The 20,823-nt window shown below is 39.1% G+C and overlaps 1 protein-coding gene across 3 annotated transcripts in view; it reads left to right on the forward strand.

Moving 5' to 3' along the window:
* Nucleotides 1-20,823, forward strand: part of PRKCA (protein kinase C alpha) — a 315,613-nt gene that overhangs the window by 185,221 nt on the left and 109,569 nt on the right. Inside the window, exon 2 of one of the 3 annotated variants that reach the window (XM_037914355.2) lies at nt 15,733-15,798. The exons of the other annotated variants lie outside the window; for them this stretch is intronic. Within the exon in view, the coding sequence (XP_037770283.1) occupies nt 15,766-15,798 (33 nt within the window). The 5' untranslated portion in view covers nt 15,733-15,765. The remainder of the gene's footprint in view (nt 1-15,732; nt 15,799-20,823) is intronic. 3 annotated transcript variants of the gene reach the window in all.

Below are 20,823 nucleotides of genomic sequence, written 5' to 3' on the forward strand. Positions count from 1 at the left end.
AGATAAATGCTAGAATGATATCAGTAAAGGATGACTCAGGATCATGGGCATTAGGCAGCAGTTTATCACAAAGTTCTCTAGTGACCAAAAAGTTAAAGGGATAATGAAATAACCCAATAAGTCAAAGCCCTGCTCTGCCCTCATTTGTGGTACAATGATAGTTAACCTGTAAAGCTTCAAGAAAATACCTTTCCATTTAGGAAATTAGGAGAAATTATTTTTCTGTTTAATTGTTCTGCATTCCTTTCTCCAATTATTCATCATTTCTGAAATGTTCTACAGTAAAGAGAATCTTTAACACATTTTTAAGTGTGCATTGAAAAAGGAACACAATCTCTACAACTGGCAGAAGTTCAATTATGCTACTTGCTTAGCCGTTGAGTGAGCTGTTAAACTATGAACATGAATAATTGGATATAGTGCTGATTAGTGAGAAGTTGTTTTGGTGGAGTGCCATGGTTACAGATCTAGCCGCACCTCTGTCTTCTTTCTGTTGTCTCTTGAGTGCACCCCTTTAGAGGTCAGGCCTAGGCCTGGCATATCGTGGTGGTGTATCAACCGTGTTTACCCAGCAGATTTTATTGGATGCAGCACCTATGGTTCTTCCCTTTGGAGTCTGTAGCCAGCGATGAATATAGTGACCAGACAGCCTTCTTAAACCCAAAGTATTGTTTAATTTTAACAGCAGGAACAGAGCAGTTAGAGAGAGAGGATTCAGCTGTGTAAAGTTATTGGTGGGGTATCAGAGGATAATTTAATGACTATAGATGTTGAGATTCAAAAAGTTAAAGAATTACAGATGTTAAAACACAAAGTATCGACATCACATGTCAAAATATACAAATGAAATATTCTTAAATCAAACTGTAGTAAGCTGTCAAGTAGCTATTATCTTCCTTTGCCCAGCTGTAAATTTTGATAATTATTAATGGAAATATTTTTTCATCAGTCTGTGTGCGTATGGTGAAATCAACATTTACTGATGTTTACCAATAAAAATTGAGTTCTTATTTGCATACATATATACAATTGAAATTATTCGTATTTTTGTGGAGGAAGGGAAAAGTTTAAGAAAAAATGTGAGATAAACGTAATGAAAAAGAAAATGAAAATTTACATTTAAGTATAAATTTAAAGGCAAAACAGAACTGATTGCTTGTAACGTTTTTTTTATTTACTTTCCATTGTTTGTGATATGTGGTGTTTTCTCCCCCCTCCCTTTGTTATTGACAGACACTGTTGTGGTGCACAAGTGAACAATGATGATTGACTTTTTGGGGGATTCAACTTCTGTGGCACTTTTGACTGCACAGTCATTATTGCTTAGAGTCATGGGATGAAGATTAGAGGGCTGTTCGCTGCCTACCGTCCCTCTGCTCACCCTGCTGTAGGGGTCACTCAATGTAGTGGTTTTAACTTCTGAAGAAAAAGCAAGGCTCTTGTCCCTCTTCCGCCCCTCAGCTTGTTCTTTTAACAAGGGGAAAATGTAGGAAAGGGACAATATGAGAGAGCAGCAAATGAATATAATTTACTCTTTTTTGGTTCAATTGGACATTTTTTCTGCTTTTATATTTTCTTTAGCTTTCACTGTTGCTTTAAACTCCATGATTAGTTCCACATTGTGCCCTATAGTATCGGGAAGAGCTTACCATCCTTTTTCTTTCTGTTCCATGTAAGCATCGTCCTTCTAGTTACTATACATGAATGCATTGGAGGAATGGTTTTTTCCTCTGTTATGTTTCGTTTCCCTGCAGATGATCAAGACGTTCCTTTGGCACATTGAAAGGCTTTGTATTTACTACAAACAATTGTAGATTTAAAATAACATTTTTGTGATTTTTTGGGGGGCGGGGGGTCTCTTAAAGGAAAAGGTTTATTGCTTGAGTTGGTCATTACATGGTTAGGCATTGTGCAGGCTTCCCCCCACATTTATTAGGTCAGTACATCTTGGTCCTGGTGTGCAGCAAGCATGCAGTTCTAGTGTTAGCCTTTTCTTGAATGATCATCTTGATGCAAAAATGTAATGGTTTCAGTGGTGTGGGCAAATGGAGAATAGGAGTAGCGTTTGAAGGAGAAAATCAAAGACATAGGTGTGTGAACTTGCCATCAAAAATACACAGATTATGAACAAAATAATTTCTGGTTTCAGAGTAGCAGCTGTGTTAGTCTGTATCTGCAAAAAGAAAAGGAGTACTTGTGGCACCCTAGAGACTAACAAAGTTATTTGAGCATAAGCTTTCTAAGGTGCCACAAATACTCCTGTTCTGTTCTTTTTGAAAATAATTTCTGTTAGCCAGTATTTTCACTACTGACTTTATTGCATAATTATCAGGAATATTGGCAGTCCAATTTATTTAAAAGATGCAAAATCCAGGTAGTTAAAGATTTGCAATCTCACATATGTGAGAATTTCCTTAATATGTGACAAATACCCAGTTGCACTCTCTTTTATACTTACATTATTTTGGACAAGCTAATGAGACATTCATTTGACTAGTCATTGTTTATTTTCTGACTGATCCGTGCAAAGCAATGAACATCTAGACCACGATTTGGTAACATGAAATCAGAATGGTAGATTTGGTATTTGTTCAGTTAGTTAAAGGCAACTACCCAAGATTTAATAGTAAAAGTAATGTAAGTTATTGCTGTGCACACTGGCGAAGACACGTGGCATAGAGACTGGCTTCTCAAATAGACCTACATGTTTGATATGCTGTAAACTATGTAAATATGCTGTAACTGTAAACTACTGACATCATTTTATGAAGGAGACCTTGTGCAGGAGACGCAGTGGTTTGCTGAAATAACCATCAGGATGTTAACTAGTCTTTTGGCTGAATAGTCTTTACAATTTGCCTGTCTAATTTCCTCTGAAATTTTACATGCATACAGTTGTTGCCCATTGCTGAGTTGTAGCTAAGGTGGGGGTTTTGCAGACCAGTTTCCCGCTTTGGAGCAGAGATCAATTACGAATCAGGTGTTTTCTTAGTGTAATTTGTTTATTTAGAAAACTTACACAAATTCTGTATCCTTGAACAGAGGTGGTAACAAACGGAACTGGCAAGTTTTGCAGAATCTCCCAGGATGACACTACTGCCCTGTCCTAAGAAGCAGCTGGTTTGGGCCTTTGTCACATTCTTAAGTCTCACACAAATCTAAAAACTTAACAAAAAATCTACTCTCCCTGTTCCATTCCCTGAACTTTGCACCTGGAAAACACCTTTAACTCAAAGCTCCTCTTCTGGGAACACAGGGCTTTCAAAAGTGAGCCTGAGTGTCAGCCCTTCTTTTGTGTAGCTTTTTTGCAGGTATAAAAAAACCTCAGGGCTTTAACTCACAGAGAAAATGTGAGTGCTTTAGTTAGCCTATGCTTGTACATCAGTGGCCCTTGAAGAGCACTTTTTGGCATAATGCAGTATATATTCTCTACTTCCTATCCTTCTGTGTAGTGTTGATCTGTGCTGTTAAACAGCTGCTATATTTCAATCCAGAGCTTCGTGCATTTGAGTGTTGGATCAAATGATCCCCAAATACAGTTTGAATATCAGTTTTGAAAATGGTTTGGGATCATTTGGATGAGAGATGTTATACAATATTAATGCTTTGCTTCTTAGGGCTTGATTCAAAGAATATTCAAGTCAGTGTAAACACCACTGTCAAGTTCAGTCAGGCCTTTGTAGCACCATCTGTACATCATAGATGAGTGTTATATAGGGGTCTTCTGCCTCAGCATTTATTGGATGTTATGTTAGAATATAATACATGATCAAGGAACACTTTCAGATTGTGAAATCTCAAAGGTTTTATAAATATTAATGAATTAAACTACACAATACTTTATTAGGTAGGGTCAACTGCCTATTTTACAATGCAGAGAATTGGGGCACAGTAAGGTTAAATGACTGTCCCCCAAATCATGTAGCAAGCTACTGTAATAGCCAGGAATAGAAAGCAGGTCTCCTGACTTGAAAACAAGGCTATCCTGACTGTAGGAAGTAAACGTAAGAAACCAAATTCTGCTCCTAGTGACTTCTCTGGAGCTACTCTGGATTCATATCTGAATTTGGTTCACCACTTTAAAGTGATAAGCCAGTTGCTTTTGCGGCTAGAGGAAGAAATGGGTTTATTTGAAATGTGAAAAATGTAAAACAGTGCAACTGGAGAGGATTTTAGGCTCCACAGTGTTGGTTTTTTTTAAATGGGAAAAGAATAGAATTGCCAATTCCCTGCATAAATGTATGCTGAAATCCATTCTGTATTTATATTTATATACCAGCTCAGATCTCCACAAACTGAGATTTTCTTCTTTCCTTCCCTGAAGCAGAGGTGATGTCAGTCTTCGTTTTTCCCTCCAGTTCGATCTCAAAGCTGTGCTGTTCTTGCACATCTTGACTGTAAAACATTTGTCACCTTGCAATTGTTTTAATCTTGCCTGAGAGCAATTATTAATTTTTAGCAAGGTAACTTGTTTTCCCCACAGGGCATTTGAGTAAATACAGTTTTTTCACCCAGGTTTTAAGCAGCATTACTATACAACATTAATGTATAAGAAAAACTGCTCCAATGCAGACCTTTATGGAAAAGGTAGTTTGGTAAGGGATGTTTGTTTGTGTCTGCAAATTTGCCTGTTTCTTCCATGGCAATATTCCTGACAGCGGTCACAATCAAAAATTGGTGTGTCCTAAGCAAGACATTCTTCAAGAGCACACATCAGCTAACTAGAATTCTCGGTATTTGATTCCCAAGTGAGTGGGTTTAGTCCTCTCTGTAAAATCTTGGTGCAACTTGAAAAATCCCTTTTTGAAATTTCAAGTGACTATTTCAGGAGATTTGTTTTAAAAAATTCCTTCTGTAAAGATTCTCTCAAACTTTCAGTAAAGTGAAGAAAAATTAGTAAGGCTAAAGTTATTCAAGAGCCTGAAGTAGAATAGGTTGACTTTTCTCTGATTTTCCTTCTTTAATGTCAATGAGAAATCTTTGAGTATTTGTAAGCGAAATATTTTCCAACTTCTGCAAATACATCAACAACATTGAAGTTAGCTGCTTTCCAGGCTCCAGAGTTTTTGCCATATGTTGTTCTATGTGGATATTAAATCCTTCCCTTCTGTAGAGATTAATTCAGACAAGTAAATGTTGAGCCTTTGGGGTGATTTGTTTCCTCACTAAAAGCTCAGATGTGTACAGATGCTACAATAGGAGAAAATTATCGCATGTAGAGGTTGGGGTAAGGAGGAGCACATGAAATAGGTGGTTGATATTTCAGTGTGAGTATCTAGAATGCATACGTACCATTTACTGGTCTCTTCTAGTATGAATCTTCTTTCCAGAGGGTCTTTAGGGGGTGAAATAGACGATGCCTTAATTTTTGGGGGGTAGGGGGGTGTAAAAGTTATTAGATTAGCCAGTGCAGGGGTGGCCAACCTGAGCCTGAGAAGGAGCCAGAATTTACCAATGTACTTTGCCAAAGAGCCACAGTAATACATCAGCTGTCCCCCATCAGCTCTCCCCCAACCCTGCTCCCAGAGCCTCCCGCCCTCTGGTAGCCCAGGCAATCAGCTCCTCCCCCTCCCTCCTCGCACATCCTGATCAGCTGTTTCGTGGCATGCAGGAGGCTCGGCGGGGGGTGGGGGAGCGAGGACATGGCAGGCTCAGGGGAGGGGGTGAGAAGGGGTGGAATGGGAACAGAGCCAGGGGTTGAGCAGTGAGCACCCCTGGCACACTGGAAAGTTGGCACCAGCCCTGGAGTTGTTGCCTATACAAGGAGTCACATATTAACTTCTGAAGAGCCACATGTGGCTCCGGAGCCCCAGGTTGGCCACCCCTGGGCCAGTGTTTCCATTTGTCAGGCAGTGAATGTGACCTAGTGGTGGTTAGAGCAAGAGACTGAAAATCTGGACTTATGAATTCAGTTCCTAGCTCTGTCACTTTTGCAAGTCATCTCATCTCACTGTGCCTCAGTTTACATATCTGTAAAATGGGAAATAGCACTTTTCTATCAACTTGGGATGCTAAGACTCAATTAACAGTGATAACAAGTCTTGACATCATGGAATGAGAGGGGCTACGTAAGGCCAGAACCACGGTCTTCAGACTGTCTCCAGTGGGTTTGAACAGAAGTAACTTTCCGGCAGCTTTGACTTTATAAGGGTCATGTGTTATTTTATATTGTTGTTTATAATAATCAAACTGAAGCTGGGATCGCCTTTCTCAAGCCTTAAAAACACTAGAAAATATCTTCAACTTACAAATATGATGGCTTCACAGAGAAACACAGCTTGATATTGTTCCCATTCTTTGCCTAAACTGTTGCTGATTACTCTTTGGATAAACAAACATTTAGTTGCCTGTATGAAGTGCATGCAAGCTAGAGCAGATGTTGAACTCAGACCTCTGAGTTATTGGTTTTGCAAAGAAAGTAGAGGATTTCAGATTGGTTGGTACTCAGCTTTCATTTCATCTCAGCCTCTCTTCAGCTAAATAATAGAAGGATAATGGGAATTAGCAAGCTCCAGCTATCAAATTGTGAGTAGTTTAAAAAACATCTCTACTCTGTATCTGTAGGTGCTCCAGCAGACTCAGGAAATGTAGAAAGCCGTTCATTGGTTATTGCACCTAGATATATGACACAATATATCATCCAGCTAAAGCACCCCATACTGCCCAACAGCCAAATGACAATAATGACATTACTTATTTGCTGATAGTAAATCTTAGTACCATCATAACTATGCACTAGCTGCACCTTCATTTCAGCTCCACTGGAAACCACAGTAACCGCATTGTAATTTTAAATAGTGTGTTACAAAACTCAGCATATTGATTCTGTCCGGAGGTAACAATTGCCCAAAGAATTTTGGATTGAGATTATATTGATTACTGTTGCTTTCAGTTTGGTAATGTTAACACATTTAGTGCTAAAACAATTAAAATGTACATGTATGTATTGTCAGAGGATTTCAGTTCTGGAGTCGATAAGTAAGGTTTGGTTTAGTGCTGAGATGCCCATATAAATGTGTCCTTCTCTTTCTAAGGACTTCTTATGAATTCAGACTCCCAGCATCTGTTGGTTAATAGCTAGAAGGCTTTAAAAAAATAAATACAAATAGCTTTTTGTAAACACAAATACTGTACTAGTAACTGTAATTTTTAAATTCAGTCTTTTAAAGTTACTTGATGACATGACTTCTACACTGTAAGATTAAATTGAATTTAATCTAAAACAAAATCCTGCCCCCCCTTGCTCCTCATCTGTTCATAAAAGTAAATCATCTTCTGACAGCATTCTTTGTTTATGCATTTCCTGTAATTATGCTGCAGTTTCTTTGTTAAAAAAGAACGTACAAAAAATAGCAAGTAAATGCTGATTCTTTCCCAAATTTAACTGCCTGTGTGGTAATTAGGAAATTATAAACCCCTGAGAGTACAGTTGCATAGATCTTCACTCTCCATATGCCAGCTCACTCAGTACTATTCTCTACAACAAGGATATGAACAAAAGGCAATTATTAAAATAGGTTGATTTTCTGACCATGTGTCTCTTAATAATAATTAATAATAATAATAAAACCTTTTAATTTAGAGTGCATTCCAGGAGAGAACTGAAACCTCTGTCTGAAAATCTTTTTCTTTCTTTAACTGTAGTTGAACCCTACTTCCCAATAGTTTGAGTCTCCCTCTGCCCTATAGAAAATAAAAAAAATGAGCCATTTGCTAATAACACAACTGACAAAACCTAAATAAAGGTGAGACATGGAGGAGTGCTGGTAATATGCCAACCTTTATTTTCAAGTCACATGATATGGGTCAGGGTAATAAAAGGCGGTTATACTCCTGTTATATCTCAGAAGTCCTACGACTTCAGTGGCTCCAGTAACAGTGTATGTCTGCATAAGGACAGTTATAATTTTGGGGCGGATTTTGTCATCCTTATTCAGGCATAAATCCCCATTGAAGTCAATGGGATTTTGAATGAACAAAGATGAAATAAGGAAAACAGGCTTTGGCCTTTTTCATACTCTGACAACTGTCTGTTCATGTTCTACAACTGATTTTTTGTCTCCAAGGTGTGCAGCTCAAAACTGCTAGTATAAGACGGATCATTTCATTAGCTTCATGCTTTTTGAGAGAAATTCTTCTAAGCCAGAAAGTGTGCTTCTATAACATATTTCAGAATATTGTCTGACAAGACTAATATAGCAACTACCTTTAAAATGTTTAAACAAATATAATTGTGAATAAAATCTCCCCTCCATAATTCAAACGACATCATTTATTTGGTGGGGTTCCCAACCACCTCAGGGTGTCTGAGTTTGCCGTCACTGGTGTTCCTCATGCCATTGCTCTGCCTTCCTCGTTCCTGTTAGCAGGTGGTATGTTGAAATGTGTACAAATGTAGGATTCTGTGGGAAACAGGTTATTGTATTTTGAAATATCACAAAAACAGCCAGTATGGCTGGAGAGAAATGAAAATATAACCTGTGTATGCACTTTTGAAAACCAAACCAAAGGTAGTATTACTATCATGCGCTTCTTGGAGCACAATGCAGCTTAGGATCTCAAAGCCACTTGTAAAAACATATGAAGTAAGCCTTACAATGTTCTGGTGAGGAATCATTCGTAAAATCCACATTTTATGTTATGAGGGCCATAAAAATGAAGCGTCATGGCTAGGGTAACACAGGAAATCTGCGTAAGAGCCAGGACTAGAATAGATCTTTTGGTTCCCAAATATGTTCCTTTGGTAACCTCTCTGTGTCAGACCATGGCAGTTGACTGTCAGCTAATGTCCCTATATATGTATGTGGAAGTGGGGCATTACCGGAGTCCCTTATTTACTATGGAGGCTTTTCACGAGGTCGAAGTTTAGTAAGGGGTACAAAGAGTCTTAATTGTGGTTGGAGAGGTGTTTAGTTGGTGTTGTCGGCTCAGATTAGTTTCATGATTCTGAATGAATTGGTTGTGAAGATTTTGAGATCCTTTCTTAATTTTTCATATACATTGGTGTTTATAGCTCCCATGAGTATATTTAAGCTATGACTACGCTACCTACCACTGGCAGCGATGTTTGGCAAAATGCTTCAGTGAGAAGCAGGCTGTAGCCACAGATGTCAGTGAAAGGCTCCGGCAGAGGGGAGCCAGTGGAAAAAGGCTAGAGCCTCTCCCCAATGCTGGAGCCTTTCCCAGCTGCCTCACCCCTGCTAGACTCCAGCAGCAGGGAAGCAGTGGGGCATTACACTGCCAAAAATAACAGTGTAGATAAAGAGGCACCTCTTGGGAGGGTTGAGAGCCATATAGGTTATGTGCTAAGTGAGTACATAACCACACCCTTCAGGCATGTTTTAACTCTCCTAAGCTGTGCCCCATGGTCTATAGCAGAGGTCGGCAACCTTTCAGAAGTGGTGTGCTGAGTCTTCATTTATTCACTCTAATTTAAGGTTTCACATGCCAGTAATGCATTTTAACATTTTTAGAAGGTCTCTTTCTATAAGTCTATAATATATAACTAAACTATCGTATGTAAAGTAAATCAGGTTTTTAAAATGTTTAAGAAGCTTCATTTAAAATTAAATTAAAATGCAGATCTTATCAGTTTAGTGTGATCCTTGCCCTTGATTTTCCTTGCTGAATTTTTCAATGTCTGGCATGTATGGATACTTCAAGCTGCACACAAGCTTCTGAGTGATCAGTTGTTAACTGGCTTTGAGAGGGACAGAGGACAGATTTCATGTGTGAAAAATACCTGTTCACACAGGTATGTGGATCCAAATGCTGAAAGCATTTGCAAACGCAATTTTCTTCAAACAGTTAAATTTCACTGGCAGGGATATCCAGCAGGTTAGAAGAGAGGCCCCATGATCTCTCTGCAGATCTCCAAACTTTGATACCCACAAATCTGAGTTTTTTTTTTAGTGAATGAGCTGCATTTCGAAATCTTCAACACCCGTCCTCTGAAATACAGACTGGAAATCCAAGTTGCTTTCATTGAAGTTTTCAGGTTTAATTAGAAAAGAAAGCATTGGGCCAAATCGTTGGAAATTTTGAAAGCTGTCAGAAAATTCTGATTTCAGTTCTTGCATGTACATTTTAATTTCAACCAAACGCAGTACACTGTTCCACATGGCGTGATAGTGATGTAAGCAGCAAATCAGGACTTAAAAATATCCCAGTACAGTGGTGCTGGAACAATTTTTAAGGTGGGGGTGCTGAGCTGTGCCCCCTCTTGCCCCTGCCTGCACCCCTCACTGCCCCAGGCTGGGGCCAGTGGGCCACAGCTGGGGGCGGCTGCAGAGCCCTGGGCCGGCGGCCGGGACCCCGGGGCTGAGCAGGGCTGGCGGACGGAACCCCAGCTGGCAGGGGGCCGGCAGCCAGTACCCCACGCCAGCAGCGGAGCCCCCGAGACCGGTGGCCAGGACCCAGGCGGTGAGAGTGCCACTGAAAATCAGCTCGCGTGCCACCGGTTGCCTACCGCTGGTCTACAGTGTTATTTATACCTGTGCTAGGGGGGCTTTGTGTTTATGTATGCTATAAACAATTGAAAAAAGGGGGCAGTGTAGATGTTCCCTAAGGGAGTTGTGGTACCTGAATAAATCCCCATCCCACCAGTATCAGTGGCACCTGAATTAATGCATTAGTTCCTTAAAGTAATGTTGAATAATGAAACTCTTACTTCTTGCTAGAGGTGTAATCAATCCTATACTCAATACTCCTGTGTTAGCATATTTCAGACAAGTCTAAGGATAGCTCACCGACAGCCTGTTTTAGGATACCCTACCTAATTCCTGTATCCTAATAAGAGAAAATTAGGTACACACATTAGAGTAATACCAGTAGTTTATTGTAACAAAACATTTACATTTGTTTTTTGTAGATTTTTCTCCTGGTACTGTTTTTTCCAAAAAACATTTCTATGCTTCTTTCTAAACATATTATATATTTTTTTAAAATAGTGTAAGTTTGATTTAATCAGAAAAAGGTTGGTTATTGTTGGTTACCAAATAAGAAAGCTTGTTATACCATTCGTTGTCCACCATTGGATGGAATCATAGGAGATGTATGTCCATCTATGGAAGTTATTTTTTCCAGGAGCAGTATCTAGCTCCTTGGCAGAGTCCTCAGACTTCATATAGATTGGTTGATAGCAATGGAGCTGTCCCTAGATCTGTTGTGTTGTTGCCGATGACCTTCCCTAACTTTCAGAATGCTGGTTTTCTGTGCCAGAACTTCCTGATTCTGAAGAACTTGGACACTTTGTTCCTTTTGTACAGTGTGTGCTATTGAAACCTTACAGCCAAATCAGGGTTTGCTTCCTGATTAAATTTTAACGCTGGTGCTGCACTGAATAATTTTCAGAATAGGGCATCTTGTTTGTGCATCTAATTTTCCTTGGAAAAGGTTAAATTGGAAACTTATGTGCTCAAACTATAACAGGGTTTAAAAGAGAACTGGATAAATTCATGGAGGTTAAGTCCATTAATGGCTATTAGCCAGGATGGGTAAGGAATGGTGTCCCTCTGTTTGTCAGAGGGTGGAGATGGATGGCAGGAGAGAGATCACTTGATCATTACCTGTTAGGTTCACTCCCTCTGGGGCACCTGGCGTTGGCCACTGTCGGTAGACAGGATATTGGGCTGGATGGACCTTTGGTCTGACCCAGTATGGCCATTCTTATGTTCAAAAAAATTTATGTATAAACCATTTATTAGGGATGTGAAGGTATTTTATATGTTGTCACCCCCACCCCAACCCCCCCAAAAAACTATATGAAGTCACTCACTCGTACTAGTCCTCTCCAACACATTCTTTTAGGCTTTTGCTATATTAATTCCCATCCTCGTCTAGTTTTATTGAACCCTAGTTATATAATGCTCTTTTCCCCTGCTTTTCCCTTCACCACCCATCCCCAGAAACTTCACACTGAAGCAGGGACCATGAACATAATTAGCTTTTAAAGCAGTGAAGGTGCTGTGTCTCCTAGTACACTTACAGCTCATGCTGTACTGTCCTTGATAGGCTGACTCCCCAAAAAGAAATGGAAAAAAAAATCTTTTAAAAGCATTTTTATAGTTGTCGAGGCCAGAAGAGGACATTATATTTTAGTCTGATGTCCTGCATATCACAGACTAGAACATCGCCCAGTAATCTCTGCATATCTCAAATCGTCTGTGTTGCTATCTGAGACAGGATTCTCTCCTTGGGTATGTTTTTTTTTTTTAGTGATTACGCCTGTGCAAGCCCATTGTATCAGAAACTGGATATTGCTGGTTACCAATTAACAAAGCATGTTATACTATTTCTCTTCCTCACATCTTGGATTGTGATAATAGAAACCATATGTTAAACCATGGAAGTTGTTTATTATTTCCAGTAGCAGAACGTGGCTCCCTGGCACAAACTACAGACCCAGGTCTAAGCTGCCATCACAGTGGATGACTTTGTACAATATTTGACCATCCCAGCAGGAAAACGAAGGGTAAAAAGCAGACACACATTCAGAAACTGATACAACATCTGAATGCGGGTTTAGTTAATGAGTTGTACCCACTGTTTTGTGAGATATAGTGTGACTGAGTCTCAGTGTGCCAGAATCTGAAGGTCTTACTAGGGCAAAACTCCGACTAAAGTTAATAAAAATCTTGACTGAGTAAAGTACAGGAAGTATCTAGGATTTTTTCCCTACCGAGAAAAAATGCAGTAGATTTCTCTTCAGTATTTTTGATTAACTAGATCATTAATCAATAGAGAGGTAAATGTGTTATAAGTACAGTTTATCCAACACAAACTGCACACCGTTTTCTCCAACCTGTCACAACAAAGCTCCATGTTGATCTAGTGTTTAATGGAGGATTTTGGAAAGAAAAAAATCCTGTGCAGTATGAACTGTACAGAATTCAGTGTTTCTTTCTATCACAGTAGGAAATGATGAGCGGTTGTACTATGTTGTGTATTGATTTGATGAAAACAGACCTGCCAGTCTTTTAGAAAATGCATTTGAAATTTGTGTTCTATTTCAGAAACTGTCAGTTATTCTTGCTCTTTACTGAAATGAGTTATCAAAAACTCACATCAAATATGCATAATTATTGGTATATCTAATTGTGAATAGGATCAGTGATTTCTTGCTATGTTATAGTAAGTCATGTACATTTATCCATCTCTTACTATGTTGATATACTTTCAACATATACTTTATTAGATGTAGTTTGCCTTGTAAAGAGCACTAAGAATTCTTCTTTCTTTTCAAGAAATGCCAGAAACCCAGCATTGCCAAATAGATGAAGGAGAGTGTCTGTTTAACTTTAAAAGGGGTTTGAATCTCCTTTCTAACCAGTAGGAGCTATTCTAGTCTCAGTTAAAATAAGCTGTTTTCTGCGGTACTTTTTTCTTGCATTATTTTTGTTAACTAAGATTTCCTTTACTGTCCCATTACATATACTACCAGGTAAGCTAATCTTTGCGCTGTATTCTATCATTTGTCCTTGGATAGAGTTTCCACTGTTACTAATTGGACTTAAATGGAAGAAGGCTCATTTCAGCAAAGCGAGTAAGCACATGCTCAAGTCCTTTCCTGCGGAGGGGTGGATGTAAGTGTTTCAATGCTTTGTTGGGTTGGTGTGGGGAAATTATGTGCCCTAAAACTAGTGTTAGTTTTCTCCTTTCCATTTTGAAGTGTGACTTTACGACAAGAAATATGAATGTAGGGCAGTACTGTGTTGACCAAGAACGATGCGTTCTATTATGTTGTCCTTATAAGGAACTTGCGAAATACTGATGAATTAATTCCAAAGGACTCTGAAGAAAGTGTGGAAGAGGCAGACAAAGTAGAAGACTTAAAACAGTATTCCATCAGCATGAACGGTAATATTTTGCAGGATGTCAATAACTTGTTGAAAAATAGTCCTGTTCATATAGCCGACTAAGCAATGTGCTTGATTAAAAATCATCATCATTCAGGTGCATTGAGATGCTGTAGACCAGAACAAGGATTCTGGTTGGCTCTGGACAGCTCTTTTAAATTCGGTGTTAACAAGTTGGATCTTGGAAGTTATAGATGAAAAAGACCTGTTCAAGGTGAATGCTTGCTCTGTAGGGTGGTAGTCCTCTATTGGAGATGGTAACAGAAATAAGCAGCTCCTGCTCTAGATCTAAATTTTTGTTTGATGGAAATATAACCTATAGTAAACTGTCATGTATATATTATTTCAAGTGTAGCATGTTTTAACCCATTTATGATACTAATCAAAGTACTTTGATAATAAAGGTATATAATCTAAAGCAGAGGTTCCCAAACTTTACTTATTGCTTACCTCCTTCCAGAACTACCAGCTGTCCACGTACCCTTTCCAGATTTACCAGCTGCCTGCGTACACTTGCCTGTCTCATCACCGATACTTTGTGGGTTCTTCTTAACACTACCTGTCTTTAGCTATCTGTCCATATTTCACTGTTATGTACAGATATAGTTATAGTGTGGCGTATACAACTGAAAAAACCCGACCCTGACTTGGTTTTGAGCTCAGTTAGACTGGACAGTTGCTGGGCGACTGAACCAGCGCTGTATGGTGATTGGAGGTGAGGGCTCTGTACGTATGTATGTCCCTGTGTATCTGTGTTCTCGTTGCTAAATCTTGAGGTAAATTAACTACAATATTTTATATAACACATACCCACAGAATTTTAAAAGATCATCTGAGTTGCCTATTTTGAAAATGCAATAAATAAAATAATAAATAAAATCCACCATTACACAATTTCTTCCATGTAGACCCCCCCCCCCCGCAAGATGTCTTGTACATGTACCACAGTTTGGGAACCCCATTCTAAAGAATAGTTAGGATCTTTGACAGTCTGCCTTATTCACTTTACTTTACTAGTGTACTGTATTTGAGCCAAACTTTCCTGTTTCTGGCCTAGTAACTTTAAAACATAATTATACACTTACTGTAGCTCATATTTGCCATTTTACTTTTGCTGAATTACATGGCAGTTCTCTCTGTTTCTGAACAGTAGTTCAGAATCTGGTTGAGCTTTTTGGAGATTATTTCTGCTTGCTTAGCCTTGAGTTTGCTTTTTTCACATGCTGTGCCTAATGAATCATCAATTAAGGTAGGGCCCACCTTAAGGAGCTGCAATTGCTAGAATTTATTTGTCATACCTTGTTGTTGAAGAAAATAAGTTCTAGAGAATTTGAAACAAAGGCTTTTTGAGGCACATGAACTCTGTAAGTTTAACTACTATGGATGAGAGAGTTCAGCCCTTGTTCCTAGAAAACTCATCCAAAGAACTGGTGAGTATAGTTCATTATTTATCTATAGGATGGGTAAAATGTGAGTGGGTGCAATAAGTCTTCTGTAAATAAATCTAAAACCCAACCTGAAGTATATGAACTTAAAGAATAGCTTCTGTGAGCTGTTATTTATTGTAAGAAATATTTGATATATTACAGCACATAAAAGCTGTATATTCTGATTTAGTATCCAAGGGTGGTTATTTTTTTCTTCAGACATAGTCTCCTGGAAAATCCCCAGATAGCCTCTTCACAGGATCTTTTCTTTGTCTTCTAGTAAATAAAGTTCAGTTTTTCTCTTGAAGTTATACAACTCTTGCTACCTTACAAGGGGAATTGGATGTACAATTTCTGTTACCTTTCATCATTGTAGGATATACTTGCATATTATGTATACTGTACATGATGTGGCAGGAAGTGGTCTGATAATTATTCTTTCCTTTCAGCCCTGATTCCTTGAGCCTTCCGTCTAGCAGTTGATGACCATTAAGACCGTCCCTTTCAGAGAGGAAGTGGGTATTGTCTTTGAGGAGAGAACTAGACACAGATACTGGAATGTAGCCTAATCACAGCTGATATTTCAGTGTAATGGAACTGTTAGAGTTTCCTATTTGATTGTACTAGTGAATAAGAGGTTTTCTGTGTGTGACTCATGTCAACTAGCCTTTGCGGCGCCTCCATACACTGATGACACACATTATTACAAAAATAAACTAGCGGTAGAAATGTGTTTCCACATGGTCACCAGTATTTTCATTGGCATTTCCATAGGGTTGTTTCTAAATCGTGTCATATTTTATTCATTTTCTAATGGACAGTCCTATACAGTAACTCCTTTGAAACAAAAATAACTGTGCAGTCACTGTTTTTACTGTTGCTGAGTTCTCCTGTTAACCGAGTTAATATATTACCCTTCATAGAGTCATTATAGAGAGAACTGATTGCTCTTAAATATGTATGTAATACATGTCAGAAGTTGAAATATGTCATTCACGCTGAATCGAGTGCAAACCAAAGTGGCAGAAAGTAGAGTCGGGTGGTTGAAAAGCTTGTTGTCCCAGAACCATTGCCTGTGGATGTCAGACAAGCTGGGAAGCTCTGAGCTCAAACAGAGGCGGGCTTGGGATAGGCAAAGCTGGCTGGGCAGGGTATATGCAGAGAACCGTTCCATGTCCCTTGTTGATTCTGTCAATTTCACACACACACACTGGCTGCACAAGATTCTTTTTCGCACCTGCAGCTACCAACAGATTGGTTTTCATGACACCAAGGTGCATAGACTGCTCGGAGAGCAATATCCTTGTAATATTTTCTTGATGTAAATTAGATATAAATTTTCAAGGGTTTACTCCCCAAAAATCTCTGCTCTTGACTCCTTCCTATGTCTTACACTTTAGGCTACTTCTGGGTGCACGTAGGTAAACAGTAGGTGTTGGCCGTTATATTTGTAGGGTGTGGAATGGGATCATACCATGTATCTACTTGCATCAAAAGCAATAATTTTTTCAGCTTATTTGGTACATTATGCATTAATAATAACTAATACATAGGGAGTGGGAGGAATCATGTTATGTGGGAAGACCTGAATAACCTTAGATTTGCAGATGATATTGCTCTCATATCATTGACCAAGGAGGGCAGGGAATGGGGAAAATTCAGACTGAAGATCAGCATGGAAAAGATCATTTTGGCAATTGGAAGACAAGTGGAAGATCAAAGTTGAGAATCGGAAGAAATAGAAACATTTGTGTATACCTTGGGGGACTAGTACGGAAAAATGGGAATTATGAAGATGATATAAAGAGAGGAATCGGACTGACCGCTGCAGCATTCAGAAAACACTGCAAGATCTGGAAGGCTGAAGACATTTAGATAATGTTTGAGACAAGAGTTGTGTCAATACTGCTGTGTGGTCAGAATGCTGGCGTCTGAGGGAAGCTGGTGAACAAAAGATAATGCCTGTGGAAATAAACTGACTGAGCGGAATACCGAGTGTTTCAAGATTGCAGAAAATAAAAAATGAAGTGATAAGAAAATGAGTAGGGCAAGAAATAATGCTGTTACAGAAAATTAAAGAAAGACAATTGCGATGGTTGGGACACGTGTCAAGAATGGACCCAGAAAGGATACACAAGAAGGCAAGATACAGGAGTGCAAGGAACTAGAAATAGAGGAAAACCAAGGATGCATTGGATGGACATGGTGAAGAATAACCAATTTATTTGAGCATAAGCTTTCGTGAGCTACAGCTCACTTCGAAAGCTTATGCTCAAATAAATTGGTTAGTCTCTAAGGTGCCACAAGTACTCCTTTTCTTTTTGCAAATACAGACTAACACGGCTGCTACTCTGAAACCTGTCATGGTGAAGAATGACATAGAACAAAAAGTTTTAAAGATGAATGAAGCTGGTACAAGACAGAAAGTGGTGGAAAGATTTCCTTCAGCCCCATTGTCATTGTTGATCTGGTGTACAGGAATAGAAGAAGAAGAAATAATACATAGCACTTAGATATGGCTTCACTAAAACTAGTAAATATCATTACCTGTGTTTTAAAGGTGGGGAAGCTGAAGCACAGAGAAGTTAAGACTTGCTGAAGGCCATGCAGCATGTCAGAAGTAGAGCTGGAAAAAGAATCCAGATATCCTGACTCTGTCCTAAGTCTTGAGTTGTGCGAGCTACCGTAACCCACACCATGTGCTTGTGTAAATAATTGGTTTCTTTGCTGTATGATGATATAGCATTTTTGCACTTCATACAAATGTCAATTAATTTGACTTTGCAACAACACTGCATGGTGTTGTTCTAATTTTGTACTTGTGAAACTGAGGTACAGAGAGAATATGTGACTTAACCAAGGTTAAACAGCAAGTTAATGGCAGGGCCACAAATGCATTCTAGGAGTCCCACCCTGTGACTCCGACTCTAACTATTAAACAATATGCTGTTCAAATACGGAATTTGAAACAATCTGAACCTTTCTTATTCTCATAATCTGTGGTAGCATTTTTCTTCCCTCCCCCTCCGGCCCTTTATTTTCCACATTCATCTAACATTACCAATAGTTAAATTTCCGATTCGAAATGATTATTTGACTTTAAGGAGGCATTTATCAGGATAGGAATCATAGCAGACCTTTCTGATGGCTAAATGCCCAAGGTGGTGTATGTTCAGTCGCATTTGTTATCATGTTATAAACTAAGCTAAGATCTAGAACTTCAAGACAGACTTCCAGTTCCTGCTGGCACTGGAGAAATAACAGATCTCTTCTTTAAAAACAAACATGCATCTTTAAATAAAAAAATCAAATCAGGATTGCTGTCCACATCATCCCATGTCTTTACTGTTAGAAGTATAAAGTATATTTTATAATTTATGTATTTAGCTTTTCCATGGCATCACCTACAAAACATTTCCACCAACATAAGCTAATTAGTTGTTCCACAACATTTGCATCAGGGCAACTGCAAGTGTTGCTAGCCAGAAAAAGTATATAAACATTAATTTGTATGGTTATTTAGGGTTTACCTACATCATAGAAATAGTGCTGTAGGTTGTCAGTTTTACACTTTCTGTTCAAAGTTTAATGGCAACAGTCATAACGGCCATTGTTGAACTATATTAGCTACCAGAGAGTAATAAATTCTGCTTGTGCGGCTGCAGGGAGAAGAATTTATCTTTAGTTTAATGAAAATGCATAGTGGGTTTTTTTTTTTTTTTTTTTTTTTTTTTTAAAGAAAGGGTGGTTGGATTGTGCCTATATGTTGTTGTTCCTCCCTCTAGAGGAGTGTAAGTGTAATTGAGTATCTTCTCCTGTCTAGAATATTTAAAGGCACAGGAGTGAAGTGGAGTAGTGACAAAAAGAAAATCTGTCCTAATCAGCCTGTTTGGAGGAGTGAATTACTTCTCTAGTTGTACACCTTTGGAGGTTTTGCCTCAGACTTAGATTAGTGAATAAGTTTGAGGACTCTTGGTGTAGTTCTTTTTGGACAAATCTTTTCATGTCAGAAATCCACCTGTTTTATTGTCTTTGGCAGTCTCCACTTAAATGTGACCCAAGATTAGAGTAACAGAGGTGTGCTTGAGATTAGCAAATAGGGCTGAGATTTTCAAAGCTGCCTAGTCAGTTTAGATACATGACTTCCATTCAATGTGAATGGGAATTGTGTATCTCGGTATGGCCTGTGCGGCTTGGAAAATCTCAGCCTAGGCGTAGTGATGTGACAGCTCACCTAATATTGGTTGGTTCTATGCCTGTCTAGCCAATACAAGCGTAAAATGCACAAAACTGTGTAAGGAGTAGTTGTTTCTGAGCAGGCAAAATAATGAAATACCTACATCACAAATTGCAAGAGCTTTCCTTTCCTATTTATCTAGATTAAGTCCAGTTGCACTAATTCTTTGTAGTGAAAATGTGCTTTGATATGAGAAGACAGGTATGAGCAGGAAGCAGAGGTTTTACTACTTTTCAGCCTACAAATAACATTACACGTCTCAACTTATGTATCATAACTCAGCACTGCTTAATGATGGCAGGACTTTTACAGTTTTCCCATTGCCTTTTTACTGACTCTGTGAAAAGAAGAGTGAATTTTCCCTTTAGAGTATTTATGATTAATCTCTGCCAGGTTTAGTGCAAAATTCAATAATCTTGCCAATAGAAGCCATTGCTTGACAGTTGGTTTGTCATGTTCTGCCTTGGCTTGGTCATGTTTGCTACTAAGATGATATAGCCAGAGGTGCTTCTGGTGAGGAATTATTAAAGGTTAACTTTGGCTAAAAGTGAACAGGGTAAGAAAATTGCACAGCAATTTACAGCAATTGCATGTTTCCAAGTAAATATAAATGTATTCTTTGCGCTTTCTAAATGTCACGGGATTCATAATCCTTAAAATATTGTAAATCTAGACAAACATTCCTTATTTTTTTTACTTACGCTTAGCTTGTTTTTCACAGCATGGGTGGGCTGGGGCCAGGTTGCTCGGTGCTAGGCCCCCCACTAATGCGCCAAGCCACCCTGGACCCCGCGTCTCCCTGAAGCGCGGGGCCCCCCAAAGCGTGGCGCCCGGGGCAGTTGCCTCCGTCCATCCTATGGCCGGGATGGCTCTGCCTGGACCCTGCATCCCCCTGAAGCATGGGGCCCCCCAGAGCGCGGGGCCCAGGGTGATTGCCCTGATCCGTCTTATGGATGGGATGGCTCTGCTTGGACCAATTCTAGGCACCATCAAAAATTATACAAATCTGGCACCCATTAGTATGAATCCAGACTGCAGGAACTTGCAGGATCATGCCCTAAGTAAGTTAAAAGAGCAGCTTTTAATAAATAATATGCACTTCACATGGTACACACTCGGGCAGCTCCTGTGTCTTTAGCATTAATAGGAATTCCTAGGATTTGGTGGATTTAGTGTGAGGGAATTCTTAATAGGTTCTTCTAGTGCTTGAGGATATTCCCTTGTGGTTTTTCATTTTCTTCTGCCACTAGAGCACCTTTTTAATAGCTGGATTACAGGCACAGTCTGGAGCCTCATGTGCAAA

This window comes from Chelonia mydas, chromosome 14 (assembly GCF_015237465.2).
Source record: "Chelonia mydas isolate rCheMyd1 chromosome 14, rCheMyd1.pri.v2, whole genome shotgun sequence".
Classification (NCBI taxonomy): Eukaryota; Metazoa; Chordata; order Testudines; family Cheloniidae; genus Chelonia; species Chelonia mydas.